Source organism: Anopheles coustani, chromosome 3 (assembly GCF_943734705.1).
Source record: "Anopheles coustani chromosome 3, idAnoCousDA_361_x.2, whole genome shotgun sequence".
Classification (NCBI taxonomy): Eukaryota; Metazoa; Arthropoda; class Insecta; order Diptera; family Culicidae; genus Anopheles; species Anopheles coustani.
Window position 1 is genome coordinate 12,143,823 of NC_071288.1, and position 12,774 is coordinate 12,156,596.

A 12,774-nucleotide genomic window follows, 5' to 3' on the forward strand; every position below is an offset into this window, starting at 1 on the left:
GTGATCCGTGCGTGCCTCCCGGTGTGCTAGCGAATTGAGATCTCCTTTTGGGCTCGGAACGGACACGTCCCGATGGGAAAAACAAATTGGAATAATTCCTCTTCGGCTTTGCGAGGCGCACACTTGAAAAGACTAATGAATTGCATACGCTCGGGATCGCCCTGTGCGGGTTTCCTTCTCCAGCACTCCAGGGCTTTGCTTCTCACCGATCCCACTTACGCCCGACCTCGGGATAATCTGCTCCCGGAAACCCCGGGATGGTTCTGTTTGCGGTGCTTAGTGTGGTTTGTTTTGCAAGTGATCCTTGTAATCGTTAGAAACATTGCCACCCGTCTGGCCAGTCGGACCACAACAGGGTCTGCCGAGGATAGGCTAAGCTAAAGCTGGACGATGGATTTGGCAGAGGTTTACTTACCATCGCTCAAAACCGCCACGATCCTCGGGTATGCACGAGTCTGCAAGCTGAGGCCTACTCAAGAAAAGGGTAAACTACACACCCAGCACCTTGTTTACGATTGTTTTGATTTACTTTTGCTGGCTTTAGCGAATTCTGCTCCACTTTCGAGGTAAACAGTGTCCTGGCCTATCGGGAAATGATACGGTGAAAGCAGCGGGCAAGGATAGCCCGATACCGCCATACCTTACAAGAAAGATCTTACAGTAGCATCTTCTTCTAGGCCTGCAATGTCTCCAGTAAAAGAAAGGATGAATGGCAGATTAAACTGTTACCCGGGGCCGATGGACAATGGCAAACTCCTTCGTGCGTTATTTTGTGTAGCATTTATTTGTCCTTTTCTTCGGTTCCTTTACGCTTCGCCCGAAGGCTTCACAATCACGTCTCAAGACGATCGTAGCGCACTCAAGCGTAGGATTGTCTTTTGTTCGCTGAAGTGGCAAAGCGGATGTGTACGGTGTTTGGGCTTTATTTCCAGCGTGCATCGTTCGCTAGGCAGCGCTTTTCCGATCACTTCCTTTCACTTCCAAAAGCAGTCCATTGATCTTCGCTTCTAACGATCGTCGGCGCTGGCGTTTTACTCAATGGGCCATTTTTGTTGGCTTTCTTAAGCGTGGTTTGTGTTTTCCAATCGCTTATCCGGTTTTGGGCAAGCGGGTTGATGAAAAGTACAACTAGTTCTCTACACTCATTAGATTTGCCTCATATTCCACTATTTAAAGTACTTTTGAAGTACATTTTTAATAGGTTGGCAGACAAGAAAATTATGAAGAAAATCATTCAAATCAATCGATAAATCAATCCCTCAGCATTACGTTCAAATCACTTCTTTTCAATTTAGCTTGAAGTTTTAATCATCTTTATCAGTAACCAGAAATAGTACATAGCAGCCTCAACATACCCAAAAAAATAATAAAGATAACACAACATGTTTTAAGCAACTATTCCCCCAAATCCGGCACAAAAACGCAATCTCTGCGCCACAAGGGGATGTAGCTCAGTGGTAGAGCGCTCGCTTCGCATGTGAGAAGTCCCGGGTTCAATCCCCGGCATCTCCAATAGTACCTTTTTATAATGTAATTGAATGGTAGAAAAATACAAAAATTCAATAAGCATAGTTTTATGGAGTTGAAGTTAATAGTTTAATGAATACACCCTAATAAAAATCATTGGTACAACTTTTAACCAACATGGTCATCCTTTGTAATATGCCACAAATTTGGCCATTTGATTTGTTTGCACGTTTGTTTCAACAAATTTTAATAATTTTATAATATCGGTAGACCAACGTTGGATTTAACAAAAAGGCCTAAGAACTTTACCGCAATATCCCACAAAGTATTGGGATCATTATCTTATTGTTTGCTTGGAATACTTTTAAAGTGCTCTTTTAGTTCCACGAGTGCGTTCAAGGCAAGTGATCGATTATCATCAGCACCGTTGCTTATCGGGTGTTCGGAGAAGAGGATGTAATGAATATCTTTCGTGTGCTTGTTTTTGCCAAAACCGAGTTGTCCCCGTAAATCCTGCAGTATCGGTGCATGGTCGGTGCAGGGATATTACCTTTAAAATAAAGGTGAAACTTTTGACAGACTCGTTGCCAAATACGTTGTCGGTAAAACATCTCACAACCCGGGTCATCCCCCGGAGGCATCTCTCCTTCCGTCCATTACGGGCAGATGCGGAAGGATTATCGTTGCAGATGCCACCAAGGGCACCTCAGGTATAGACAATTACACCTCAATAGAGACAAACTGACTGTCCATAGTCGTCGAGATTGCCGTAATGGGAGAGCTGTGGCGACCGGAAGAGCGTGGTACCAGGCAGGAAGCTCTACAGGCGGGAACCCGTTGGGATTGGTTTATGATCATCAACGAAACGAAAATTTAATTAAACTCCCAACAAACCGGCAAAGGTTAGCGAGGCAGTTTATTATTTAAACCATTTATTGCCCTCGCGCAATGCATGCCTCAGAAGTTTTCCATCATGCCAAACGCAGCCAACCGTCGTTGTGCTCGGGGAAAGGAAAAACGGAAAACAAGTCCTACCCCTCGCTACGGATAGGTATTACATTAAAGTTTGATTAAAACGTCTCGTATTACGCACAGATCGGCGGCCATTTGTATTGGCTCGGTTGGTCGTAGGGAAATTACGGTTCACGGCTGGTGAAAATGGATGATACCAGAATAGAACGCCGCCCTCTTTGGAAACCCCAAGCGAAATAACGATTGTCGAGGGTTAGGGAAATGTATGTCGGCCATGTTCTGAAGGTTAGTACTGGCTCCCTTTATTCTTCCCCTTCGTTCACAGGGGATGATGACGATGATCGTGACAGTTGATACTGTTTGCCAGGATTGCTGACGGTTTGTTCATCTTCCACCCTGTTTGTGATGGGTTGCTTTGATTGTTTGCTGATGTTTATTTCAATTTATCAAATAGAGGACTATTCGGTTAGTATGGTGGCTTTCCGGTTTTGATTCTCCAGGACCAGCTGCTGCACAATACTCTCTCTTTGATGTGTCTCTCCCCTAGTAGTACACGGTACAAAAAAAGTTGGCGATAAGTGTGGTTTTTCGAGGGATAAATAGCAATTACATCGTTTCTTCAATGCACTGTTTAGGCAATGTTTCAGTAATAAAAGTATTTGCCTTGAAAAAACTAATTACGCTTTCACATTCGACAATTCTGTAATTGAACGTGTGCAAAAATCACTATACTTTTTAATACCGAAATATTGATTGTAAGTGCATTTGAAAAATATTCCATCATCATGAGGGTTATGTTAAAAAAAGCCTCTAAAATGAAAAAAGGACTTAGTTAATTTCATGAAAACGGCGATTTAATACCCATTTAAAGTACTACTTCTATATTTTGCAAAAAAAAATATTTTCTTTATACATATATTTACTTAGCCTAAGCGTGGTTTAGCGAGCGTAAAAATCAATAAAAAAAATTTCGTTTATGAACATTTGTATTTTTATACACATTTGCGCTAGATTACATAAGTGGTCAAAATGATTTTATAAGGCTCCAAGTAGTAACTTATTTGTGAGGTTGAGTGTGTTACTTCCAGTAGCTTAAATCAGTTCAAAAGTATAATAACAAAATACGCGAAAACTTTTATGCTTATTCAGTTTGAGCACTTAGTGCAAAAGAACATTATCCTTCGAAGAGCAAAATGTTTTTTGAACCATACCATAAGCTAATAACTTCACAGTCGCTTTTATCATCTTGCATGATCTCCTTTCGTTCGGTCGTTACAGCTTCCTTGCATTTTCATGTCGGAAGCGTACTGTAAATACACATTTGCCGACAGTGCTATCTAGGGAGAAAATGCATTACATAGCGAGTCACGCAAACATGGTCTTGTACACAGACAAAGTGCTTTTATAGAAGCAGTGCGGTCATATTTGTACTTGGTGCATCTTGGTATTCTATTGGCAAAGTTTTGCTCTGTAAGAACCGTATTCTGAACATTTCGCTGGGGAGAGGAAGAAGCTTTATAAAAATAAGCTATTGAAGTTTAATATCTACCACATTCGTTTTGTTTCAACATTGGTTTATTATTGAATAATTTAATGAAAGTAAATTATCAATATTTTTAAACTTATTGATGTCCGAGCATAATTTGATTTTTCCCATTTATGTTATTGTTTGATTTTAAAAATATTTCAATGAAATCTGTGTGTCATATATGCAAAACGTACTGGAAAGAATGTGCATACAGCTCTTAACCATCGCGCAATTGCAAATGCTCCCGGACAATCTAGATAGCAATGAAGTGAAACAGTCCTATGCGAAGGGCCGGCGAGCCGGATGAAACAAGTGACCCACGGATTGCACTTTCACGATCACTCGAACCGATCGCGACCGGTTTTACTGCGGTTCGCCTTTGCGGAGCGAGGCGGTATTTGTTTGGGGACGGCGTGTGGGGAACAGTGTGCGATCGTCGTGGGACAAAAACGGCACCCGATCGCATCCAGGCACGCAGTCGACGGACAACCACGCTACGGTGAGGTTTTGGTGTAATCTTTTGTGCGCTTTTAAATTGTTCGTCATTAAAACCCACGGCGATGGCGGCTTGCAAGATTGATCTGACGCTCGAGAACGGCTACAAGATGCCGGCGCTGGGATTTGGAACTTGGCGGGTAAGTGAGTGTTGGGGGGTTTAGATAACCGAACGGTTAGGAGGAGAGGAACGGGTGTACATGGAGATCCGTACATTCCGAACGTGAATAGTGTCAAGTACTTAATAGATTGTTCGTTCGTTTTACATCTCCTGTTTTGTGTCCCGAAAACAGGCTCCGGACGATGAAGTGGAGAAAGCGCTAAATGAAGCCCTCGAAGCAGGATACCGACACATCGATTGTGCACCGGTGTACCTAAATGAGCCCACGATCGGACGAGTGCTGCGCCAGTGGCTCGACAGCGGCCGGGTAACGCGCGACGAGCTGTTCATCGTTACCAAGCTGCCCCCACACGGTACGGTACTTAAAAGGTTTTTGTTGGTGTCAGCCATTTCTTGCGACGTTTCGGCACCGAGCAATTTGTTGATTATACATAAACATATATTTAATGACGTTCTTCAACAGGCACTCGAGCGGCGACGGTTGAAAAGTTTCTCAAACGATCGTTGACCGATCTTCAGCTCGATTACGTCGATCTCTACCTGGTGCATGTGCCGTTCACCGTGCCCGAAGTGGACGGACCCTTCCTGACCGACGCCAACGGGGAGCTGGTGCTCGAAACAACGACGGACCATGTTGCCCTGTGGAAGGTACGTACCAACCGCGCCGCTTATTAACATCACATTCGAACCCGTTCGGTCGGTTCGGCGTTTCACCCAAATTCGTTATTCAAATTTTTACTTCCTCTCGCTGGTTTTTGGAAGATGATTTCGTACCCTTGGGTACGAATGGGTACGATTTCCGCCTGTCTCGAACTAATTAAAACGGTGCTTTCACTGATTATTATAAAAATGAAAAGGAATTCATATTGGACATCTATAAAAGAAAAAGTGCAATGAACCCATTTTGGGTTTGCTAGCCGTTTCGGTTGAATGGAACTGATATAACATTCGGTCAAACTTTCTATTAGCAAATCATTTTAGACAAGACCGTCATCGGTAAATTAAATTGTGACCCCAGGATTAGAGATAACCTTGAGGGATGAATGTCACCCTGACGATGCAAACACCCTTCAAAATTAAAGAAAAAGGAAGTCAAACGTGATTATCGGTTCTAAAACGACCCACCAGAGCTGTTGTACAGTGCCGGCATTTGGACAATCTTTGTGCTCACAGATCATAATTGTGACAACATATTTAATGTTAGCAAATCATTAAAATTACTATATATTATAACCGAATTGCAACAAATATGATACACAATATGTTTTTCATTTGAATTGGGAAACACTGCAAACGTAGGATAAAGGCGTTAATAATTAATTTTACAACAGACAATCAAAACATATCAATTGTACCGTCTTACACCAACCCAAAAGACGTCGGTCCCTTCCGGTCGTTCTCGAGGGATACACGTTACAAACCCAACGCACCTCCTTCAATCAACGCAACTATTAACAAATCCCATCGGTTTCGGCTTACACAAGCTGCAACGGGAACGCCCTAGGGTTTGGCAAACGGTCCGGTACACGGTTCTCATCCCTAGCTGCCCTAGCAAGAAGCAGCGTGCTCGTTTCAGTCTCGTTTGATCTCGTTTACTTCCGGAACAATTTGACTCGCCCGGTAAATGATACCTCCGCCGGTGCACTTTGGGAATCTCCCCTTGAGTTTGCCAATCCGTGCATCGTGCAGGAACTGGAAAGCGTTCCTACATCAAAAAAGTCAATCTGAGTCGGGATGAGTCCCGACCGGCGAACAAATACCAAACCGACAACAAACAGACAACACAACCGCCCTGCGTACCCGGAACGTGCGTCTTAAGAAGGGTGCGTTACCGCAAACAATAAACAATCATCATTGTAGCAGCCACTTTGGCGTGTCCCTGTTTTTCCATTTTCCTATTTTCGCCATTTTGTCCCCTGTTTCGCTCTCGAAAACCTTCTCCACATATCTTCCTAACATCTACCGCATCTTCTTTCGCCAGAGCATGGAAGCGGTCGCCGATGCCGGTCTCGCACGCAGCATAGGCGTATCGAATTTCAACCAGCGGCAACTACAGAGAGTGCTGGATAATTGCCGAATTAAGCCGGCCAACTTGCAGGTAAGACAGGGAGCTCCAGCGGTGATCAGCAGTTCGCTACTGTTAAATCCGAGCGGATGAGCTTTTTGAGCCACAGCTCTTGGCCATGTGGTCGATGCGGGAAAATTTTACGAGTGGATGGACAATTCTTTGCCTCTCTTTTCGCAGATCGAAAACCACATCTATCTGCAGCAGAACGAGCTGGTGAAGTTTTGCAAGGCGAACGGAGTTACTGTGACCGCGTACTCACCGCTCGGTTCGAAGGGAATTGAAAAGCTGCTAAAGTGAGTATTTACCAGCAAAGTTTGCATGAGCCTAGAAACGCTTACTTTCTTTTCTTTTGCTGTAGCCGCGAGGTACCGGACTTGCTGGACAATCCGGCGGTCAAGGAAATCGCCCAGCGAACAGGGAAAACTGCTGCTCAAGTGCTGCTGCGTCATTTGCTTCAGCGCGGCATAGCGACGATCCCGAAGAGTACCAACGCGGACCGGTTGCGCCAGAACATTGCGCTGTTTGATTTTGAGCTGTCTAGCGACGACATGGTGAAGTTGAACGGGCTTGATCAGAACATACGCATCTGCGATTTTGGATTCTTCCCGGGGTAAGACACGGAAGAGAGGAGAGAGGGAGGGGCTTCCATCGTGCGGCACATTATGATCGATGCTTTTTCTTTTCTTTCCAACAGCATCACCAAGCATCCCGAGTTCCCGTTCATAGTTGCATCTTGAAGCCAACGAGGCGTATCTTTTTTTTATTATTATCCGCTAATCATACACTAATGTTAGTAGTAACAATATAAATTCGCTTTGGATAAGAAAACTTAATACCACCTAAGCCTGCTTATCGCGCCAGACGCGAATCAACTTGCGAGCGTGCAAAAATTTGCCGCACAGCTCCTGACAAGAGGAATATGACATAAATACATTTCGTTCTGTGAGTAGTTCAACTTTTATCACACCGAGTTATCTTTTTTAGTAGCTTGCCCTATCATATTTTGCTTTCTATCACCACATATCTGAGAGTTAATAGTTGAAAATAAATATAATAAGCAAAAGGGGGGGATTGTATCGCCGAGTTATACTTCATTCGAGTGAAGTGGTTCCTCCTCGACGGACCGAGACACGGCAGCAAACCGTCCAAGGCGGCCGAATGTACTCAGGGAGCTGCTCCGATGGCACCCGCCGTCGGTACTGTTGCTCCTGGCCCGCTCGATCCGTCCACACTCATTTGCTCTTGAAAGGCCGCGTACCGGAAGTTGTTGCTGTTCCGATCGTGATCGTGATGGCGCGGGTTGGAAGTTGCGTAAACGAGGAAGGGGAAAACATAGAAACACGGTAGATGATATGGCTACTACTACTAGCTTCTGGGTGGTTTTGGTTAGAGACAAGAGATAAAACAGGATCGAAGAACAGGGTTAAAAAGAGATTTTTTCCAACATCAAGGGTACCAATGTTTTAGTTTAAAAAAATAATGAAGATGGTATAGTATTGTTTGCTATATTTACAATCTGAAATGATATGCTCTAAGTTAATGAAAAATAAAAACCACAGGATGCGGAGAAACTCGTTTCACAGCAGATGCTTGCGCAGCGACAAGCGCAGGTTAGAGTTAGACAAGCGGTGTGCCACGGAGAGTCATGCACGTGGGTGATGCGGTGCAGTTCATGGCCAGCGGAGAGTTTAGAAACTTGCCATCTTTCGTTCGAATCAAATAGCCAGCAGACGGTCCGATAGTTTTCTTGCTATGAATGACAATGATGAGAATCGATGATGATGAACACATGATATGCTTTATGATCCGTAGGAGCACAAGAATGCCAGCTACAATTTCCCGGCACTAAGAATAATTCGCACAACAGCAAGATACGAACAGTACAAACCAGACGGGGGGAGAACATGTGATGAGTAAGGGCTACTCGCTCACTACTATATCGAAAAAAAGGAAACTACCTACAACTCCCGCCAACCGACAACGGATAGGTGTCTACGTATACGCTTTGAAATGGGAAGGTAGGAGGAAAGGTAGAGCAACTAATCTAGCCTACGCGGCTACTTACTTCCCCGTTGCGAAGGAACTGTTGCCATTCGCGACACAAACTGCCCAAATATTTTGTGGTAACGATTTCGGGTTCGTTGCCGATGTTAGAGATCAATTTGGTGGTATTTGATTGTAAGATCGGTTTAGTATGGTGACGAGTTTTGACGGGTTTTTTTTGTTTGTTTTACCATTTAAGAGCAAGCAAACGAAATGACACAAAACAAATCGGAAAAAGAAAGAAAGAAAATTGCTAAAATTGAAATAATTGACTGATTCATCAAGTTACAGTACAAGCTAATCTTTGCAAACCAATTGACAACGATATAACTAAAATCACTAACATCCTGATCCATTGTTACCTGTGACCTAACCAGGACTAATTTGAAATAAAATTTTTCTAACGGACCTTTAGGTCATACCCTTTTCGCAATGTTACCGATAATAACTTTACAATCATGTAATCTGCAGAATGAATAATTCAAGTTCTATTCTCTATATTCTTTTTGAAAAAAAAGGTTACCAAAATAAAAAAACGGTTCCAATATAAATCAAAAAGATCAATAAATTGAAAACGTGAAATAATTTGGAATCCTTGAATTGCACCAATCAGGAAATGTCTACGCAACAAACAAACCTCCTGGAGGACTTTTAATATAAATTATCACACTACAAACAATTACACTATATCTACGTTGATGCCCAAGACAGTGTTCCTTTTACTTACGTCGTAGCGGGTGAATAAATATCGTTGTTCGTATCTAGGCTGGATTTTCTGAGGTCAAGAAAATCATTCGTTATTGTTTTAGTCCATTTAGAAGCAATTGTAAGTTTCGATGTTAGTTGATGGAAATGGAATGAGAACTGATGTTAAACTAACATAAAATTAAATGTTTGCTTAATCGCTTACCTGGTCTGTGGTGTGGTTGGGCTATCTCGGATAGCACTGATGGTCACTTCAAAAAGCACCACCAACAGGCACAGTAGCAAAGGTCCAAGCAAAGCTCCCTCTAGGCCGAACAAATACATGCCCCCAGCAATCGACAGACCAGTCAGGTACGGATGGCCTCCACTGTAACGACAATTCACTGTTAATCACACGTATCGCGACCAATCAAAATTAACCTACCCCTTGATCTCCGAATGAATGATCGGATTAAAATTGGACGGAACGATAAAGTGTATCATCACCAGTATGACACCGAGCCAGAAGCGATCCTGTGAGAGCCACAGGTCCAGAAAAGCGGGCACACTGCACCAGTACGTCTCGAGGAACGGCGCCGCCGCTAGGATGGATGCAAGCACGGCCGGCAGGTACACGATATGTGCTCCGAAGACGGTGTGCGTTAGCCAGGTAAAAAGCCCATGGAACAGGGCCAGCTTTAGGGTCGCTACCACCACACTCGAGATGGAATCCTCCAAGGCTTGAATGATACGCGGGCCCCAGGAGTTGTTGATGGTGACGGCTGTCGGCGAGTAGCGATCCTGGCTGCTTTGCAGCAAATAAAATAATGTCGTGAAGAAAATAATCTATGGGGAAAAAGTAAAAGATTGTAACGGTTAAATGATCGGAATTCCGAGGTCAGAGTATTCCCGACTCACCGTGTGGAATAAAAATTTCAAAACTGCATGACCACCGCCAAGGATTGCCGATACCAATGTACCGACGGCGGATAGCAGCAGGGTCAGATTTGTACGTAGCAGCATCCACAAGGAATCAGCGACCTCCCAGAGCATGCCAAAATTACTTTTTATAAAACCAATAAGTCCAGCTTTAGTTACTAGAAATAGTTAAAAAAACATGATGAATACACTAATCTCTCGCTTACTTTCAGTTATAGATTTCTCGCATACTTGGATTTATAAAAATCTCATCTATCGTCATACGGATAGCTTGGGCAGGCACTCTTGGACCGACCATTCCTTCGGCATTGTTTCGATCCATCCAGCTTTGTATCAAACGGTCCCAAACGCTAAGTATTTGCATTTTCAGCTTGATTGCCTGCGTGGGATCTGTGTCGTTGAAAATACCATCTACATATTGCTCAATATGCGATCGTCCATATTTGTACGCGTTGTCGATAATGTTATCCATCGATTGCATATCTGGAAAGTGTGAGGAAAAAAGGTAAATTTTTAAAGTGTCCCTAATCATGGAAGAAGGCTCTTGAAAATTATTCTTACCGATGGGTAGCATTTCAATCAATTCCGGTCGATGGATGAGCGTTCGATTGACCAGATTAGAGCCAAGCTGGGCCACCGCGATCGCTTCGGAATAGATTTGCGTGAAGGCGAACACACTGATCAGCATGACGAGCACGATCAGAAAGCCGATCATCACGATCGAGCAAATGTCGTCGATATAGGAGCGCAGTTTGGCACATGCGTAGCGATGGATGTTCGTGTTTAGCCGCAGAATCCCCGGCAAACAGAGTGGCAAGAGTGCGGAGTGACGCGGAAAAAGCCATGCTTTCAGCGTATGCCAGTAGTGCTGAATCTTCTGCGATACGTACGACACAATGCCCAGAAATTCGGCCGCCCGCCGCACGATGTGCGCGCAAATGGGGATGAAGCCCAGAAACAGAAGCCACGTGTGCGTCCAAACGAGCGTGGCACCGCACGCGTAAAACAACAAACGGAAGTACAGGTCGCTTTCAAGTGCTTCCGCGTTGTTTAGCATGCTTGCCGGGTAGGTGGTGCTGACACCAGACGCATCATTCATCGTGCTGGAAAGCTGCGGCGTTGCGGTGACGTCGAGCTGTAGCTTCGATTTTATCTCTTCGATCCGCGACGTTTCACCGGTCGTTGTTACGTTTGGTGCAGCCATGGAATCCTCTAGCCGGTAGCTTGTGACGTCGAGTAGGCTATGCCATTTATCAATAAAGCGAATGTTGCGTTCATCTTTCTGTAAATTATACACCAAACCGATGGCGCCGTACGTAAGCAGTGCTAAAAAAACGGGAACCTGCAGAGCACCGAGGAAGCTGCTCCCGTAGCCAACGATCACCATCCACAGGACCTGCCCGATCACCAGGAACGGCGTAGAATGGTCTGGCGTCCAGAGAAAGTATACGCTTACGACGTAAACGATCAATATGACGACGACCATTTGAAGGGAAAGCGAACTGAGCAGCGACCGGAACAGCGAGTGGTTCCACACGATAAAGTTCCATATCGAGAAAAATACCTCCGTCGGTGTAAGCCACAATATGAACCGCAGCAACATGAGGCCCCCAAGAGTCACGGCAATAATCTTCAGATGTTTCCGCAGCCAGCTGGTAAGAAATTCCCCTAGCGAATCCACCCAGCAAACCGGTGCACTAAGCACACCGAGCAACAGGTACTTATCATCCTTCTCAATCCGTCCAATCCATCGGTTCAGCGACTCGGAGAGACGTTTCTTCGCTGGAAACAGGACGGCCCCGAACAGGAACGCCCACAGGAGCGGTTTGAAAAAAGGTGCCAGCACCAAAATCACGCCGATCACCACCGCTATTACACCGACGACGAGCACATTGTACAGGGCATTTCGCAGCGGTTTCTCGTGGCCTTGGTTCCGAAGATTGAGCCAAACGTTGAACAATCCGTCAATCGAACGCTTGAACGGAGCAGGGCTTGGCCGGGTACTCATTTTTCACTCGGTCGCAGCAAACGTTGAACTAATGCTATCGTGTTTTCCGCTCGGCATCACCTCAAATAACACCGATCGGGTGTAAATGATATTTTTTGTTTTTGCTTCCACCAGAGCGTGCCTTATTTGATTATTTCATGGTTGGCTACTACGCTCATAAGGAAAACGGTACGACTAAAACCTGCACAAATTCGTCATACTGCGCCTTCGAGCTAGAGACCGCTAGACTGCATATTTTTAGCGATGAAATCATAAACAAACCAATGTCAAACTGGTTAGGGTTACCAGACCACCCTATTGCTGTTTCCAAAAGAATGCATTTATAGAATTATCGGTTCAATTTGAGTGTTTTGTGAGTTTATTAAATGTCGAAAACATTTTCAAATTTTATTTTAGCAAAAACTTGCATCGTACTCAATGAGATTACCATTTTTACTATTCACATTTGC

General features: G+C 44.3%; 2 protein-coding genes and 1 non-coding gene across 3 annotated transcripts; 2 read left to right on the forward strand and 1 right to left on the reverse strand.

Annotated features, from left to right (window-relative positions):
* Positions 1-1,440: 1,440 nt before the first annotated feature.
* Trnaa-cgc (transfer RNA alanine (anticodon CGC)) lies at positions 1,441-1,512 on the forward strand. The gene has a single exon. It is a non-coding gene; the product is annotated as a tRNA-Ala (tRNA).
* Positions 1,513-4,335: 2,823 nt separating this feature from the next.
* Positions 4,336-7,612, forward strand: LOC131261534 (1,5-anhydro-D-fructose reductase). Its single transcript, XM_058263595.1, has 7 exons — positions 4,336-4,602; positions 4,756-4,936; positions 5,047-5,231; positions 6,565-6,681; positions 6,829-6,944; positions 7,010-7,261; positions 7,346-7,612. The coding sequence occupies exons 1-7, from the start codon at positions 4,528-4,530 to the stop codon at positions 7,386-7,388; spliced, it is 969 nt and encodes a 322-aa protein (XP_058119578.1). The 5' UTR covers positions 4,336-4,527; the 3' UTR covers positions 7,389-7,612.
* A 525-nt stretch (positions 7,613-8,137) lies between these two features.
* LOC131261533 (transmembrane protein 245) lies at positions 8,138-12,439 on the reverse strand. The gene is made up of 7 exons (XM_058263594.1): positions 10,879-12,439; positions 10,549-10,800; positions 10,297-10,475; positions 9,824-10,224; positions 9,605-9,766; positions 9,422-9,469; positions 8,138-8,401 (listed from the first exon to the last, which is right to left on the reverse strand). The coding sequence occupies exons 1-7, from the start codon at positions 12,323-12,325 to the stop codon at positions 8,269-8,271; spliced, it is 2,622 nt and encodes an 873-aa protein (XP_058119577.1). The 5' UTR covers positions 12,326-12,439; the 3' UTR covers positions 8,138-8,268.
* Between the last annotated feature and the right edge of the window lie 335 nt (positions 12,440-12,774).